Below are 14,022 nucleotides of genomic sequence, written 5' to 3'. Positions count from 1 at the left end.
TGCATAAAAAGACCACGGTACTTCCCATCCTTGGCTGTCACCTGGTCCTGTAAAGTCTCTCAGAACCAAAAAAACAAGTAGACCACGTGGTAAATGTTTTATCTCTTTTACACAATATTTATAATAATTCAAGTATTGTCCAAGTCCAGTCCTCTCACTGGGATGTTTTCAACGTGTCCCAGTGAGCTTTGGCAGAATCACACAGGTCTTTAACAACAGTTTTTATTCTGCAGGCGTAACGATGTCCAGTCTTTAACTCGTCTCTGAAAATGGCAGAAGTTTCTGGAATCGATGGCTGATCTCTTCGGGTCCCAAACACACCATCATCTCCGCAACACTGGGCCCCTGCTGCAGGATCAGAGGACAAACAGAGGGTCAGGGGTCAGAGAGGTAATGCAATCAAACCACACAGCAAGAAACAGACAGGAAAAGCAATCCATTTCTACTTCCTCTTTCAAGATTTCTCTGTGAATATCTGCACAGTTACTGCGGTGAATGTAGGTTTTCTGAGGCTTGAGTCATCACTAGCATTTTGAAATGTGCTAGTCTAGGGTTTAGCTCAGTCATGCCATGGAAAGATGTTTAAAAATAAAAGGGGGACATGTGAGATAATAGTCCTGCAAGATTTGACAGCAAAATAAATGTTATATTTGCTTAGTTGGTGTTTGCAAATATAATTGCAGAAATGAAAATCGCGGGGTTGGCTGTAATAAAGATTGAAGGATTTTATCAGTTCCTCTAAGAGTAATAATGTGACATGGATGTGGTGTTCTTGAGGTAAGCAAATACAAAAGTAAGCTTCTAGAAAAACAAACAGAACCATTTCATTTGTTAACTTTAAGTGCAGTCTGCAGAAGGAAAAGCTAGATTTGATTTGAGGTCCTCAAAATGGTTCTTAAATGAAGAGCCCATCCTGTCTTTGCAACTAATGGTAATGAATGAAATGATTCCCAAGCTTTTACCTAGATAATAGCACAAACATTTTGAGGGGACTGAACAAAACGGCAGACTCCAAATCACTTGAGGACTGGTTGAATTATATAATAACAGTTAGGAGAGTTTTTCTGGAGCTGTTTTTCTGCCACACTGCGGCTACATGACCCACATTACATCTCAACCATCAACATAGTCTTGAGTCAAGCTGAGATGAGGAGTGGGCTGCTGATGTCATACAAGCTAACTTATTTCTAACCACCAGATTTGAATCATTTTCAAACTTGTAGCAAAGACAGAAACTCATGCATGTGATCTCACTCTTAATGTATCAGATGTTGTGCAGCTCCTTCATATGTAGTTTCTTTTTGCTTTTTCCATGAACATTTCCCCAGACATGTACACTTTGCTCACTGGATTCATCCTACTTCTCCCAGTTCTGGAGAGTTTTAGAATGTTGTTTGCAATCCTTTTGCTCAAAGCAGCTGGAATATGACGTGAATTGTCAATAATAAGAATTGTTCAACATCGGTGCCGGAAAGCATGTTCTTAAAGTTCCCATGTCATGGCCATTTCTACTGATCATAATTCCATTGTTGAGGTCTACTAAAATAGATTTATTATATTGTGCAATTTTCCAAACTCACATTGGTTTCTCAGACAGCATCTCTGTATAGTATGTGTATTCACTCTCTGTCCTACACAGCTTGTTGGAGCTTGTTGGAGCTCCTGACCCCCCCCCCCCCCTCCCTGTGAGCCCAGTGGCCGCCTGCGAGACAGCGAGACACAGCAAAACCCAGCCCCAAACACACACACACACCCGCAGTCTGGCTGGCAGTTTGTGTGTGTGCTCAGGCTGAGTTCCGCGGTGTCTCGCTGTCTCGCCGACCCCACACCAGTGAGCCGGCTCACACTGTCCCGCTCCTCGCAGCAGCGAGCCTCGCAACGTCCCGCCGAGTGTGTGTGTGTGAGGAAGTCCGCGGATTGGTCCAAACGTAACGGCTCCGCGGACGTTACGTAACGGACCATTTGGACCAATCTGCGGAGCCGTTACGTTACGTCATTACCCGAAATACGTCACTATACCCAAGAAGTAAACAATGGAAAAAGAGAAATCTCCAACGAGGCGTTCTGGGGTAGCAAAGACAGGTCTTTTCTGTGTTAGAGTTTTACTCGCTACAGGGTGTACTTTGAGGGTTTGTGACTCTGCAGACCGTTTACATGCAGACAAACCTTCATAACACACAAGGGGACGGGTAATAACCAGAAAAACAGGACATGTGACCTTTAAACTGCATTGAAGTGTGGCCTTGCCTTGTTTCTGAAGGGGTGTTTTGTGGTTCTAAAGGCTCTGACACACCGAACTGACACCAAAGAACACGTCCCGATGGACCCGATTGTTATTGGCCAAAAAGTCGCACTGGAACACACCGCAAAGACTTCAGCCGACGGCCAAGTAGCACGTACGCACTTACCAGCAGGCGGCGGTAGTGTGTATTCGTCATTCAAAAGAGGCAACCGGAAGACAGACTGCTGATACAAACAACAAATAGCGTGCGTTCCGTTTTCACTCTCGTCCATCACAGACTGTTTCACATAACGACTTATAATCGAAAACATGTTTAGTGCGGTACTGGAAAATGAAAAATAATAGCCGTCTGTGTGTGCCTTCTTCACTTCCGTTTCGCTTCTCATGCACTGATTCGCTAAGCTGAACCGCCAATCAGAGTGATTTCTTTTTGGGCGGCCAGACATCTATCGACGGCCGAAATCGTCCCGGTGTGTCCGGGCCTTTAAGGACGGATTGTGTCTTTTGTTGCTCAAGACCAGTTCACTGTCTTTCTCCTGTAGTTAGGCAGATGTTGATTTATAGAATTGTTTGAGTTCTCCTTTAAATAAAAACCTGGTTTCAGGCAGAAGCGCTATTTTATGTTTGACTGATGCTGTTTATAGAACAATCGCTTGGTCTGAGAAATGTACAGAAGGAGGGGTGCTGCCAGTATTTTTAGAAGTAGCTCAACAGGTTCATACATCAAACATCAACTTATTTTAAGGCCAATCAAAGCAGGAAGTTTTAGTTAAAGCCTACTGTCTTTTCTGTGATCAGGAAATGTAGAAGGATTGAATAAATTCACAAACAGAGCTGCTGGTGAAGCTCTTGGTTAAAGAAAGTTGAAATTCAAAACTAACTGCCTCTGCTAATTAGTGTTAATTTTGTCAGCTATTTTTTTATTTAGTCGTAGTCTTAGTCCTGTGTCAAATGTCCTTTTTAGTTTTAGTCGTATTTAGTCACCTTCATCCTGTTTTTATTTCGTCAAGTTTTAGTCGACTAAAAGTCTGAGCATTTTAGTCTTATTTTAGTCAAAGTAAACTAACTATTTTAGTCTACTTTTTGTTAATGAAAACTGTTGACATTTGAGTCTTTTTAAGTCATCAGATTATATACAACATTTCAGTCAAACTAGTCTAGCCAAAACCAATAATTTGTCATTTTAGTCAAACTTATTTCACAATAAGATGATATCTTGTCCTTATTTGATGAAAACCACAGGTTGAATGATTAAGAAAGCAGCTTTGAGAGTATCAGGTCAGTTTGTGGTGTTTTTATCAGCTGTGTTATGGCCACATCGCTTCCCTTCTGATAAAACAATGCATTTGCTTTTTTCCTCCGCCTCATGGTAGCGAAAATGGGCCCAAATATCGCCTCGTTTCTTTCTCCCAGGCAGTGGTGGCGTTAGACTTTTTCGTTGTCATTCATTTTGACGGACAGGATCGTAACATTTCCGTCATAATCCATTATTACCCGTCGAGTCTGTACAGAACTTGTCAATCACTCGCGCTAACGGGGGGGGGGACATATTCGGTTAACGCGACCACTGCTTCCAAGCCCTGTTGAGATCCGAGTCTTCCTGACCGTTCATAGTGTGCCGCTGCCCGGTGTAATTCAAATGTACCGCCGCGCGCAGCACAGACACACAGCTGCTGCCCAGCCGCAGCACCGGAAATGGAACTCCTGGGAGAAAAACTGACTATCAGAGATGTAACGTTATCTTTGATAATATTTAGTCTCCTCATTTTTCGTCAACGAAAGTAAAGAGAGATTTTAGCAAAGTTTTTATTTAGTAAACTACATTTTCGTCGCGTCACTTTTCGTCAACAATATTGCATGATGATTTCGCTAGTTATTGTTTACTGACGTCAGTGCCATCTCGTCATCGTCTCGTCTTAGTCATGGGAAAAAAGGTAGTTGACGAACATATTTCGTCATAGCTTTAGTCAACGGAATTAACACTACTGCTAATCCAATGTCAGGTAGAACACCCTGTGATGTTTGTATTACAGTTTATAAACGACCATGGTGCCTTCAGGTACCTGCAGACCGCTGAGAGCCAGGCGCAGAAGCTTCATCACTTCTCCGTACTTGAGGCCTTTCGTTTGCTTCACCAGAGTCTTCAGATCTTTATTGAGTCGATCCACCGTGAGCTCCTCGCCGCACTCTGCTATCAACCTGCCACACACACACACACACACACACACACACACACACACACACACACACACACACACACACACACACACACACACACACACACACACACACACACACACACACACACACACACACACACACACACACACACACACACACACACACACACACACACACACACACACACACACACACACACACACACAGTTATCATCTAAATCTAATCTTGGGTTATAAACTTTCTGAAGCCACATGAGGTCATGTGAGTTTCTGACTGTCTTTTGGTTCCAATTGAAAAATGATGATTTATTAAACAATAAACTCCAGTAAAACTTTCCAGAAAAAACAAGCTATTCATCCAAAATCCAAATATAATAATGTGCAAAAATACTTAAAACAATGTGCCAAATAATGTTATCTAATATATAATATCATATATAAGCACTAAACAATGTGGTTGTAAAACTGTAGGCCTTTCACCATCTAACCCAAAAGCACAGTTACATGTATAGTATTTGAGTATTTCCACCACATTTAAACGTGTAGTTGGAGACTTTAAATTCGACATACTTGAGCACTAAAGCAGCGATGTGTTGAGCCTCTGCAGTGATCGCTGCCACCTGCTGGCTGGAGACAGACGGACGAACCCACAGGTAAGAGTAGGCGGGACCGACAAGCTCCTTCAGAGAGGAGATGTGACCCTGCAGAGAGGAAGAGGACAGCTTCAGTTTGAGTGGAGACACACGTGTGGAGCAGTGCTAACACATAAGAGCAGAGGCCACATTGAGAGTCCCTTAGGGGAAGACAAAGGGTCAAAACAAAATAGAAATGTTATCGAGTTAGTAATTCTGAAAACATGGATCACTTTTTTGCATCAATACAGTTTCATCACGCTTACTATATTAACAATCTTTCAGCGTCTAGCGCAGGGGTGTCAAACTAAATGTCATTGCGGGCCACATCAGCATTATGGTTGCACTCAAAGGGCCGGTTGTAACTTTAAGACTATACAAGTATACATATATAAATATATTATATATATTAAAGAATGTATTATATTACATTATTGGCTCTGCATTAGATTATTATCAGTTTAGGTAATAACTTCATAAACAACTACGTCTGAAAGCAGAATTCTTGGGCAAATAATTGAAAGCAAATATTCAACAATTACACAATTGTCTATTATATTCTTTGCAAGCTCTTGCGGGCCACATAAAATGAGGTTGTGGGCCGTGTGTTCAAATATATCATTTGAACACACAGCAACATCGTATGAATACTAATGTGTAAAGTCTGCTGTTAGTTACCTTACGAAGGTGCAGCACCCGTCTGATGTAATCCTCCTGCAGGACTTCCTCCTGCATCTCTTCTCCACACACCTGCTGGATCTGTGCCTGCAGACCTTTAATCAGCGTCGCACACTGCCCCTCATCTTCTATGTGGTGCTGCAGGTGAATTCTGCCACAACCACACAGATGACTTTCTTTATAGGAACAGAAATACAGCACAAGATAGACGGACAGAGACACAGACTCAGACTCACCTGTTGAACTCTGGGAGTTTCTCCAGGTCTAAGAGCGCAGAATGTGTCGTGATCTTTGAAGGATTAAACTCGGCGATCAGCTCATCTATCCTCCGCCCAATTCCAATGGCTGTAAAGAGAGTTCAATCATTAAGAAGCATGCAATCGACTAGGACTAAGGGATATGGAAAAGTATAACTATTGCAAATACTGATATTGCAACTGCGATATTATTCACGATATTGGAGGGGGGAATCATTTTGCATCATTGAAGGATATATTTAAAATGATCATTGTGTGGTTTCTTTTAAGAGGATCAGAACCAAACAAATATATTTGATTAAATCTGTATTAAAAATAATATGCATTACATTAATGCACAATATGCTCTTTTAACAATTTACACATTTCTGCTCCACACTACCTCTCTTTAAATCTGCACACCTCTCCACTTTGAATATAGTATTTGTCCTTTTCTATTTTACTGTACTCAGTTTCTTACATATTTATATTTTTATAATATTGTCTTTATTTTTTACATTAGTACTTAAAATATATTTAAAACATTTTTTTACAATAGTAACTTTTTTTTCTCTTTTTATTTATTCATTTTAAAAACAACGTATTCTTCTTTCTGTATCTTTGTATGCACCATTTACACCAAAGGAAATTCTTCCTGAACTTAATTGGTGATAAAACCGATTCTGATTCTGATAAGACTTATAGGTGAGGAAATCTCTGCAGCATCACAATACTTTAGTCAGAATATGATATACACATATTTTGCAGGTAAAAAATATTGCACGTCCTTCCATTTGAATATTGCATTAGCCCATAATTGATTTTGATTTAATTTTGAATAAATGTGCAACACTATAATCAAAAGTAGTTTTTTCTCCCCCTTACTTGCAAATGACAGATTTTATTTTAAATCCAATATATGTTTTGCTTGAACCTCGACCATTAAAATAGAAAATAAAGGAAAAGCATTGAAGAGTTGAACTCAAGAGTTGAGCACTTGGTCTGGCTGGTTTAAAGGGAATATGTCAGCCCTTTTCTTGCTGTCCTTAGTTTGAAGCGTTTTGGTTTATAGCCTTTATTGTCCATTGGTTTGATAAAAGCATCAGCTCGATGAACTGTAATGTAACTGATGCATGCGGTCCCTCTTCATCCCCTCTGTGATAACCCCTCCTTCTCTCACTGTTGAACCCCGAGCCGCAGCTGGTGGTGATGTCCAGCAGAGCCTCGGGCAGGACTCCGTCCCTCTGGAAGCTTTGGAGGAAAATGTCCCCCTGCCTCTTGGACAGTTTGCTGCCGTTTTTGTTCAACAGGAGCGGCAGATGTCCGAAGGTGGGCGGCTGCCAGTCGAGGGCTCGGTACATGAGGAGGTGTTTGGAGGTGGAGATGAGCCACTCGGACCCCCGCAGCACGTGGCTGATCCTCATGTAGTGATCGTCTACGATGTTAGCCAGGTGATAGGTGGGAAAACCGTCTGCTTTCATCACCACAGGGTCTCCCTCCACCTGGGAAAAGACAACATGGGGTATGAAAGCATAATGAAGCATTTTAAATGTTATGGTTATCTTTCACAATAGTGCTGCTCCAATTTCAATTCATATTTTTTCACAGTCATTTGTTAAATACTTATTATTTGTGTACATTTATTTCTTGCACACATTTTTTGATTCAATAATAGTTTTCACAACATATATTTTGGGCAATAAACCTGATTTTGAATGACAGCTATACAATGTTTTCAGGGGGGTTTTGTAGCAACAAAAGCATCTGTTAGGTCTCTGCCTCTATTGAAATGTTTAAATTGTTTTTATTTGACATTGATAGCTACTATTTTAGGTTTTCAAGAGACACTATGAATATCTGTCATCATAATTCATGATTTCATAGGCCTGGAGGAAATAAAAACATCCTCCAACAAACATACATTTTCAATATCTGAGATGTGGAAGTCAAATGAAATGTGTGGAAAAGGAGAATTGTTGGTCATTAGTAATGATCGTAAAATATCATTATGATCGTAAAATATAATGATCGTAAAATATTTTACGATCCTGTCTGTCAAAATGACGGACAGCGAAAAAGTCTAACGCCAGGCTTATTGACATGGCGAGATATGGTTGGTACTTGTCAATGTCTCTAGGTGTGTAAATGTAGCCTTTTGTGTTATCTGTTGTTTTATTTTCATGTTGTAACCTACTTGCTGCCATGTTGGACAGGTCTCTCTTGAAAAAGAGATCGATGATCTCAATGGGACCACCTGGTTAAATAAAAGTTTTTTTTTTAAAAAGTGTTTAAACCTTTTTTTTTTTTTTTTTTTATTAATTTTTTTTTTAAATCGCGGTAGATTTTGTCAGTCTCACGACGGTATTGGGGAGTTTATTTACTGCGATACCGCGATATTCGGTATATCGTTACATCCCTAGTCATTACATCTGAAATTATGTGTGACTTTTTCCTACAATATTCATTTGTAACTCCACTAAACACTGCAGATCTGACCTGGGCCACCTCGTGATGACTCCGCCCACAGATCAGATCCTGAAAATGCTCGACACCTTCTTCCAGACGAAACCGGATCACATGTGGAGCTCCTTGATCCAGCTTCTCCTGGACCTGCTCAGCCCGGAGGTGCCGGCACCGGTTATCATACCTGAGGGGGAAAAAGAAACAGCTGCTGTAAATCTGACAAAAACACCCTGAAGTCTGGCTGAAATATGATAACATGTTAATAAGATAAGATGGAACTTTATAAATATAATACAAAAATGTAAAATAAAGTAACTTTTTTTTTAAATATCACTCGTCACCGGCTTGAGCTTCAATAATCAGGATACATGTATTTCTTATCCTTGCAAGAATGGAAGTAGTCATCACATACAGAGCATTTGGTACAACTAGTTCCTGAACAGTGTAAAGGAAGAAGTCATCACATCACATATAACAGTAACTGTTGAAACAAGATACCACAGTAAAACGTAAATCATGTGAGCATCAATGTTATCCACCTGGGTGTCTGTCCGTTCCTTAAAGCCTCTTTTTTGAGCAGGTCGAGTCTCTGAGAGCTGCAGAAACAGTAGTAGGCGTGTTTGCTCTCGATCAGCTGTTCTGCGGTCTGACGGTAGAGCTCCAGCCTCTGGGACTGCAGGTACGGACCCACCGGCCCCCCCCGACGAGGACTCTCATCTGGAGGGACGCCTGGAGGGGAGAGGGGGCTTAGTTACAATTCAAAGAACAACCGTGGGGATATACAGTCGTTTTCCTCATCTCACATTTAGACAGAAAATGAATGATGTCACTAATAGAGCGGAGCAGGGATGACGTATTTTTGTAGGCCGACCCGGAAGTAAGCTGCGCATGGGTTCCCTCGACAAAAAAGCAACGGGATTTCAGAAGAATAAGATCTGTGGAAAACAAACCTGACACCACTACTAGTGTGCCCTTGAGTAAGGCACTTACATTCTGCTAAATGCCTAAATTGTAAATGATATTTTTGGGAGAATAAACCCCACAGATCCTCAACTCCGGTGTGTCTCACTCATTAACAACGCAACACAGAGCAACAAGAACGTTGTCTACAGTAGGGGGGGGGGGGGTGCGGTGCAGTTCCCCCACAAATAGAATCAAATTCTGTGGGAAACACTGCATCTCATGACTATAGTCCAGAGTATATATTTTCCTTAAATATTAATCAAAAGTTTAATTATTGTTAAGAACAGTTGTCCTTGTCATATTATACTTTAGTTAGAGCCTTTTATTTTGTATCCGTAAATACTAAAATTGAAATCAATGCATGTTTTATTCCATTATATTTCAATGTAAATAATGCTTTATTTTAACTATATTTGTTCTCCACCTGTGTTTTTTAAATGTTTGTTTTATTTGTACGTATGCACCAAGACATCAAGTCAAATTCCTCGTACGTGTCAACCTACCTGGTAATAAACCCGTTTCTGATTCTGATTCAATGTTTTCCCTGCAGTATTGGATATCTATACTTTGTAAGGTGTTGTATCAAGTTCATAAGTTCCAGTTTCCTGACACCATCCCAGAGTTTCCTACCGGCCCACTCCAGCATGTCCTCGATGGACTCGGCCGCTCCGGGCACCAGCCGGCTCTGATCCGTGTCCTCCAGGCGCAGGACGAACGAGCCTCCATACTTCTTTGCAAAGATGTAATTATAGAGAGCCGTTCGGAGGCCGCCGAGGTGAAGGAAACCTGCAGCAGAGAAAAATATATTGTTATATTTAATATCTGCAATTGAGTTTCCAATATCCCTATGTTGATCTTTTGTATTTAAAATATTCACTTAAAAGGTCCCCTATTATACTGTTTTTCATCAATATATTATAGGTCTCAAATATATCCAGAACATGTCTCTGATTGGCTGAAACACCAAACAGATCATTGCAGCATCCCATAATCCCCTCTGTTTCAGCCCTGTTTCAAAAGTGCTGATTCTCTGTCTGTTACTTTAGATGAAAATAAGGAGCCCCTCCCCACGCCCCTCTGAGAGAGATTTGGTTAAAAAGAACACAATGGTGCTCTAGGAGGAGATTCAGATGATAAGGTGTGTGTGTGGGGGGGGCGGGTTAGGGTTACCTTGGTTGGTGATTGGCTAATGGTTACACAAGCCAAAAAATCGTTATAACATCATAAAGTGGCCAAAATCTGATCAGCTCATTTTCAGACAGGTTTTTATATAAATGGATCTGGACAAAACGAGAGAGAATCTTTTTTCCTGAAGCTTTCAGAATCTCTTTACACAGAGGGGACACATGTTGATGTAGAAGAGACATGAACAATTGGATTTTGCATAATAGGTGACCTTTAAAATAGAAGAAGCACCCAAATCGAACAAAAATAGAGGTGTGTTGTGTCCAGTGTAGTAATAATATCTGGTATAGATTGGTAAGTCAATGGGTCACATGACCTTGAAGCTATTGAAAGAAATCAAGTATTTTTGATAAAAAAATGCAGATTTTTCATTCCAATACTATTCATATCTAAGAGAAAAAGCACTAAAATCCAATAAAAAGAGGCGTCTCCTATGTCTCCAGTGTAATAATACAGTGTTGCATTGATTTTGAGTCCTGAGGTCACATGACATGAAAGCTATTTGAAAAACTGAAATTATTTCCTGTTAAAATACTTAAAATGTAAATCAATGACATATCAGTAATAAGAAACAGGCTTACCACAACAAGCAACATTAATTAGATTGTTGTGAGCAGGATTTCACTTATATGAGCAAGTAAGCAAGGGTGTATTGAAAGTAACATTGTTTTCTTCGGTTATTGAAACAGTAATGTGTTGATAGTCCCTAAGCAAAAACGTGGTTAAAATCAAGGGTTCAGAAGAGAGCTAACCTCTGACTGTCTGTGAAACTGAGAAAGATGTTTGGAGTGCCAAATATCCAACCTCAAACTAAGTTGGTTTATTATTTATCAGAAGTCCAAAATGAAACGAAGGTAAGTTTGACTGGTCTTTGATGTATGTATGTTTGTATGTTTAGAGGTAAAGATAGAGAGTTGACAGACACATTGCACACACTTTCTAGATATCCCTCTGGATAACCTTACAGGAAAGTTTAGCAATAATGCATTTAGGTTGATGATCTTACCTGTGGGACTGGGTGCAAACCTGACTCTGACGTCCCCCTGCACCGTGGAGCAGCCTTTCGTAACCAGAGTGTTTCCGACCGCAGTCACACACCGGAAACATCTCCGAGTCAACATATTAGCGTGTTAACCAACCTGCATTGTTTTGGACGATAGTGTGATAATGGTATAAAGCGTTATTATCCTAAAAAGTGTCCCTCACATGTGATGAAAGACGTTTGTTTGGGTCAAGTCATTTTCTTCTTCATCGAAAAACGAACCGGAAGTAGACCACGGCAATCACTGCCATCCAGTGGAGGACCGCGGAATGTCTTCTTCTACTACTTCAGAGAGACTCCTCTACTGTAACTTCACTCATAAAACAAATGTGTTTCTTTTTGTTTTAATGCAATATTTAAGGACAGCATTTTCTTGTAAGACATACATCAAGGAACATGGCGTTATTCCGTCTGCCGGCCACAAATATTTTGCACATTTTGGAGTCTGCCAGGGGCATAATGAAGTGAAGTGCATTTACTCAACTGTAAGTACGATTTGGGGGAACTTGCACTTTGCTTAAGTATTTCTATTCTCTGCTGGTTTATGCTTCTACTCCACTACAATTTGGAAGTCTTTTTACTCAACTACATTTACTTGACCAACATGAGTTAGGCTACTAGTTACTTTCCAGATAAGGACCATTTAGCTAATACAACATATAAATAAACTAGATGAACTACTATGTAATTATAGGTCAATATATCCAGTTACTATATAAAGTAATGAAATTATCTCCACCTTTACCAGCAGTCAGGAACACATTAATGCATGAATGTCTGAAGCGGGACATTATGCAGGGGTGGGGTTTTTACTTTTTTGGAAGTTTTTCCTCATACGATGTGAGGGTCAAAGGACAGAGGTTGTCATACTGATATTCTGTACAAACAGTGAAGTCCACTGAGACAAATTTAACATTTGTGATATTGGGCTATATAAATAAACATTGATTGATTGATTGATGGATGGATGGATGGATGGATGGATGGATGGATGGATGGATGGATGGATGGATGGATGGATGGATGGATGGATGGATGGATGCATGCACAATAGTACTTTTTAATGCCAATACTTTTGTACTTGTATACTCAAGTAAGATCCTGAGTGCAGGATTTATTTTTACACTGTAGTATTTTTCTACTTTTACTTAAGGAACAAATCTGAGTACTTCTTCCACCTCTGGAGTCTGCAGACAAGACAATGAAAAATATGTCCGGAAGAATCAGGCTTAAAAAAACAATAAGAAAAATCTACAATAAAACAACAGGTAATACATTTGTATACATCCACGAGATCTGGATTAAGGGCCTTATGCGTTTGCCTAACTTGGTCCTTCATTTAAAAACATTTTCAGGTGACGTTGTGCAGTCCTAAAGGAGACCGGGTGGTGAAGACGGATGACTGTCATGCGTGCCACAGATTTACGGTAAGTTAAACAAGATAACTGAACCTGCCAATAGGTGGGGACACCAGCATAGGAAGTCTGACGACAAGGAGATCATCATTTAACAATTCATGGTAGAGGTAAATGCTGCTAACACATCAGTTTAAGTCATGAAGTTATATTCACAAGAGTTGTACCATAAACATATGCTGAGATAATGATTTTTACTCCAAGCTAGTATTATCCCATTCCCCACTCATCCCCTATTTTATTAGGACCTTCTATCTAGACAGGTTAAATATGGACAATAGATAACATTTTGCAAAACTATATTTTTGTTTTGATTTTCCATTTCGCTCAAATCTTCCATTGACACCAACACAGAGTCTTTGAGTTATGTCTAACATAGCATCTCTGGTTGTTGTGAATTTCATACTTCTCATTCGTCAGATTCTGAATAAAACCCATTTCACTTTAAATACAACATACTTTTATCAGGTTCTTGTGCTGGTGGTTTTACAGTATAACATTTAACTTCCCCGTATACTGAATGATTGATTGAATCACTCCCACACAGAATTCACTTAACTATCAAACCAGTTTAACTTGATATTATCACCTGCCATTGCTGTTGTTGTGTTTGTGTTTGTGTGTGTGTGTGCGTGCGTGCGCGTGTCTGCATAGCTTTAAAATAAAGCTCTTTTATTTTTTCGCATTATGGTCAACCCTTTGTTTAGTGTTTACACAAGACAGCTGCATTGGGTGCGGTGGATTACGAAACAACTACCTTGACATTAAACCTGAATTGCTTGAAAAAACATATCCTTATTAATAAGACTTTTATATTCATTCTCTATCTGCACATTCTATCTGCTCTCTAATTAAAACACCACATAATTGGTGTAACATAATTGGTGTACCCTAAGTCGCTCTAATGTTGACAAAGATACAATATTATATATCCAAAGAAACAATAGAGAGGTGTAAGCCGCTGAACATGAATCAGGTGTAACTT

At 39.9% G+C, this 14,022-nt stretch overlaps 2 protein-coding genes across 2 annotated transcripts in view; one reads left to right on the top strand and one right to left on the bottom strand.

Moving 5' to 3' along the window:
- Positions 1-82: 82 nt before the first annotated feature.
- On the bottom strand, positions 83-11,860 carry ears2 (glutamyl-tRNA synthetase 2, mitochondrial). The gene is made up of 10 exons (XM_079671578.1): positions 11,587-11,860; positions 10,026-10,181; positions 8,972-9,161; positions 8,466-8,616; positions 7,150-7,471; positions 5,970-6,078; positions 5,734-5,884; positions 4,994-5,124; positions 4,306-4,441; positions 83-348 (listed from the first exon to the last, which is right to left on the bottom strand). The coding sequence occupies exons 1-10, from the start codon at positions 11,699-11,701 to the stop codon at positions 253-255; spliced, it is 1,557 nt and encodes a 518-aa protein (XP_079527704.1). The 5' UTR covers positions 11,702-11,860; the 3' UTR covers positions 83-252.
- The window catches only part of LOC307045550 (uncharacterized protein), a gene marked incomplete at its 3' end in the record, with an annotated part of 22,422 nt that continues 19,758 nt past the window's right edge, over positions 11,359-14,022 (top strand). The window contains exons 1-3 of the mRNA XM_079691278.1: positions 11,359-11,434; positions 12,776-12,890; positions 12,978-13,049. The remainder of the gene's footprint in view (positions 11,435-12,775; positions 12,891-12,977; positions 13,050-14,022) is intronic.

This window comes from Notothenia rossii (genome assembly GCF_949606895.1).
Source record: "Notothenia rossii genome assembly, chromosome: 1".
Lineage (NCBI taxonomy): Eukaryota > Metazoa > Chordata > Actinopteri > Perciformes > Nototheniidae > Notothenia > Notothenia rossii.
This window is presented reverse-complemented; position numbering and strand designations above follow the sequence as displayed.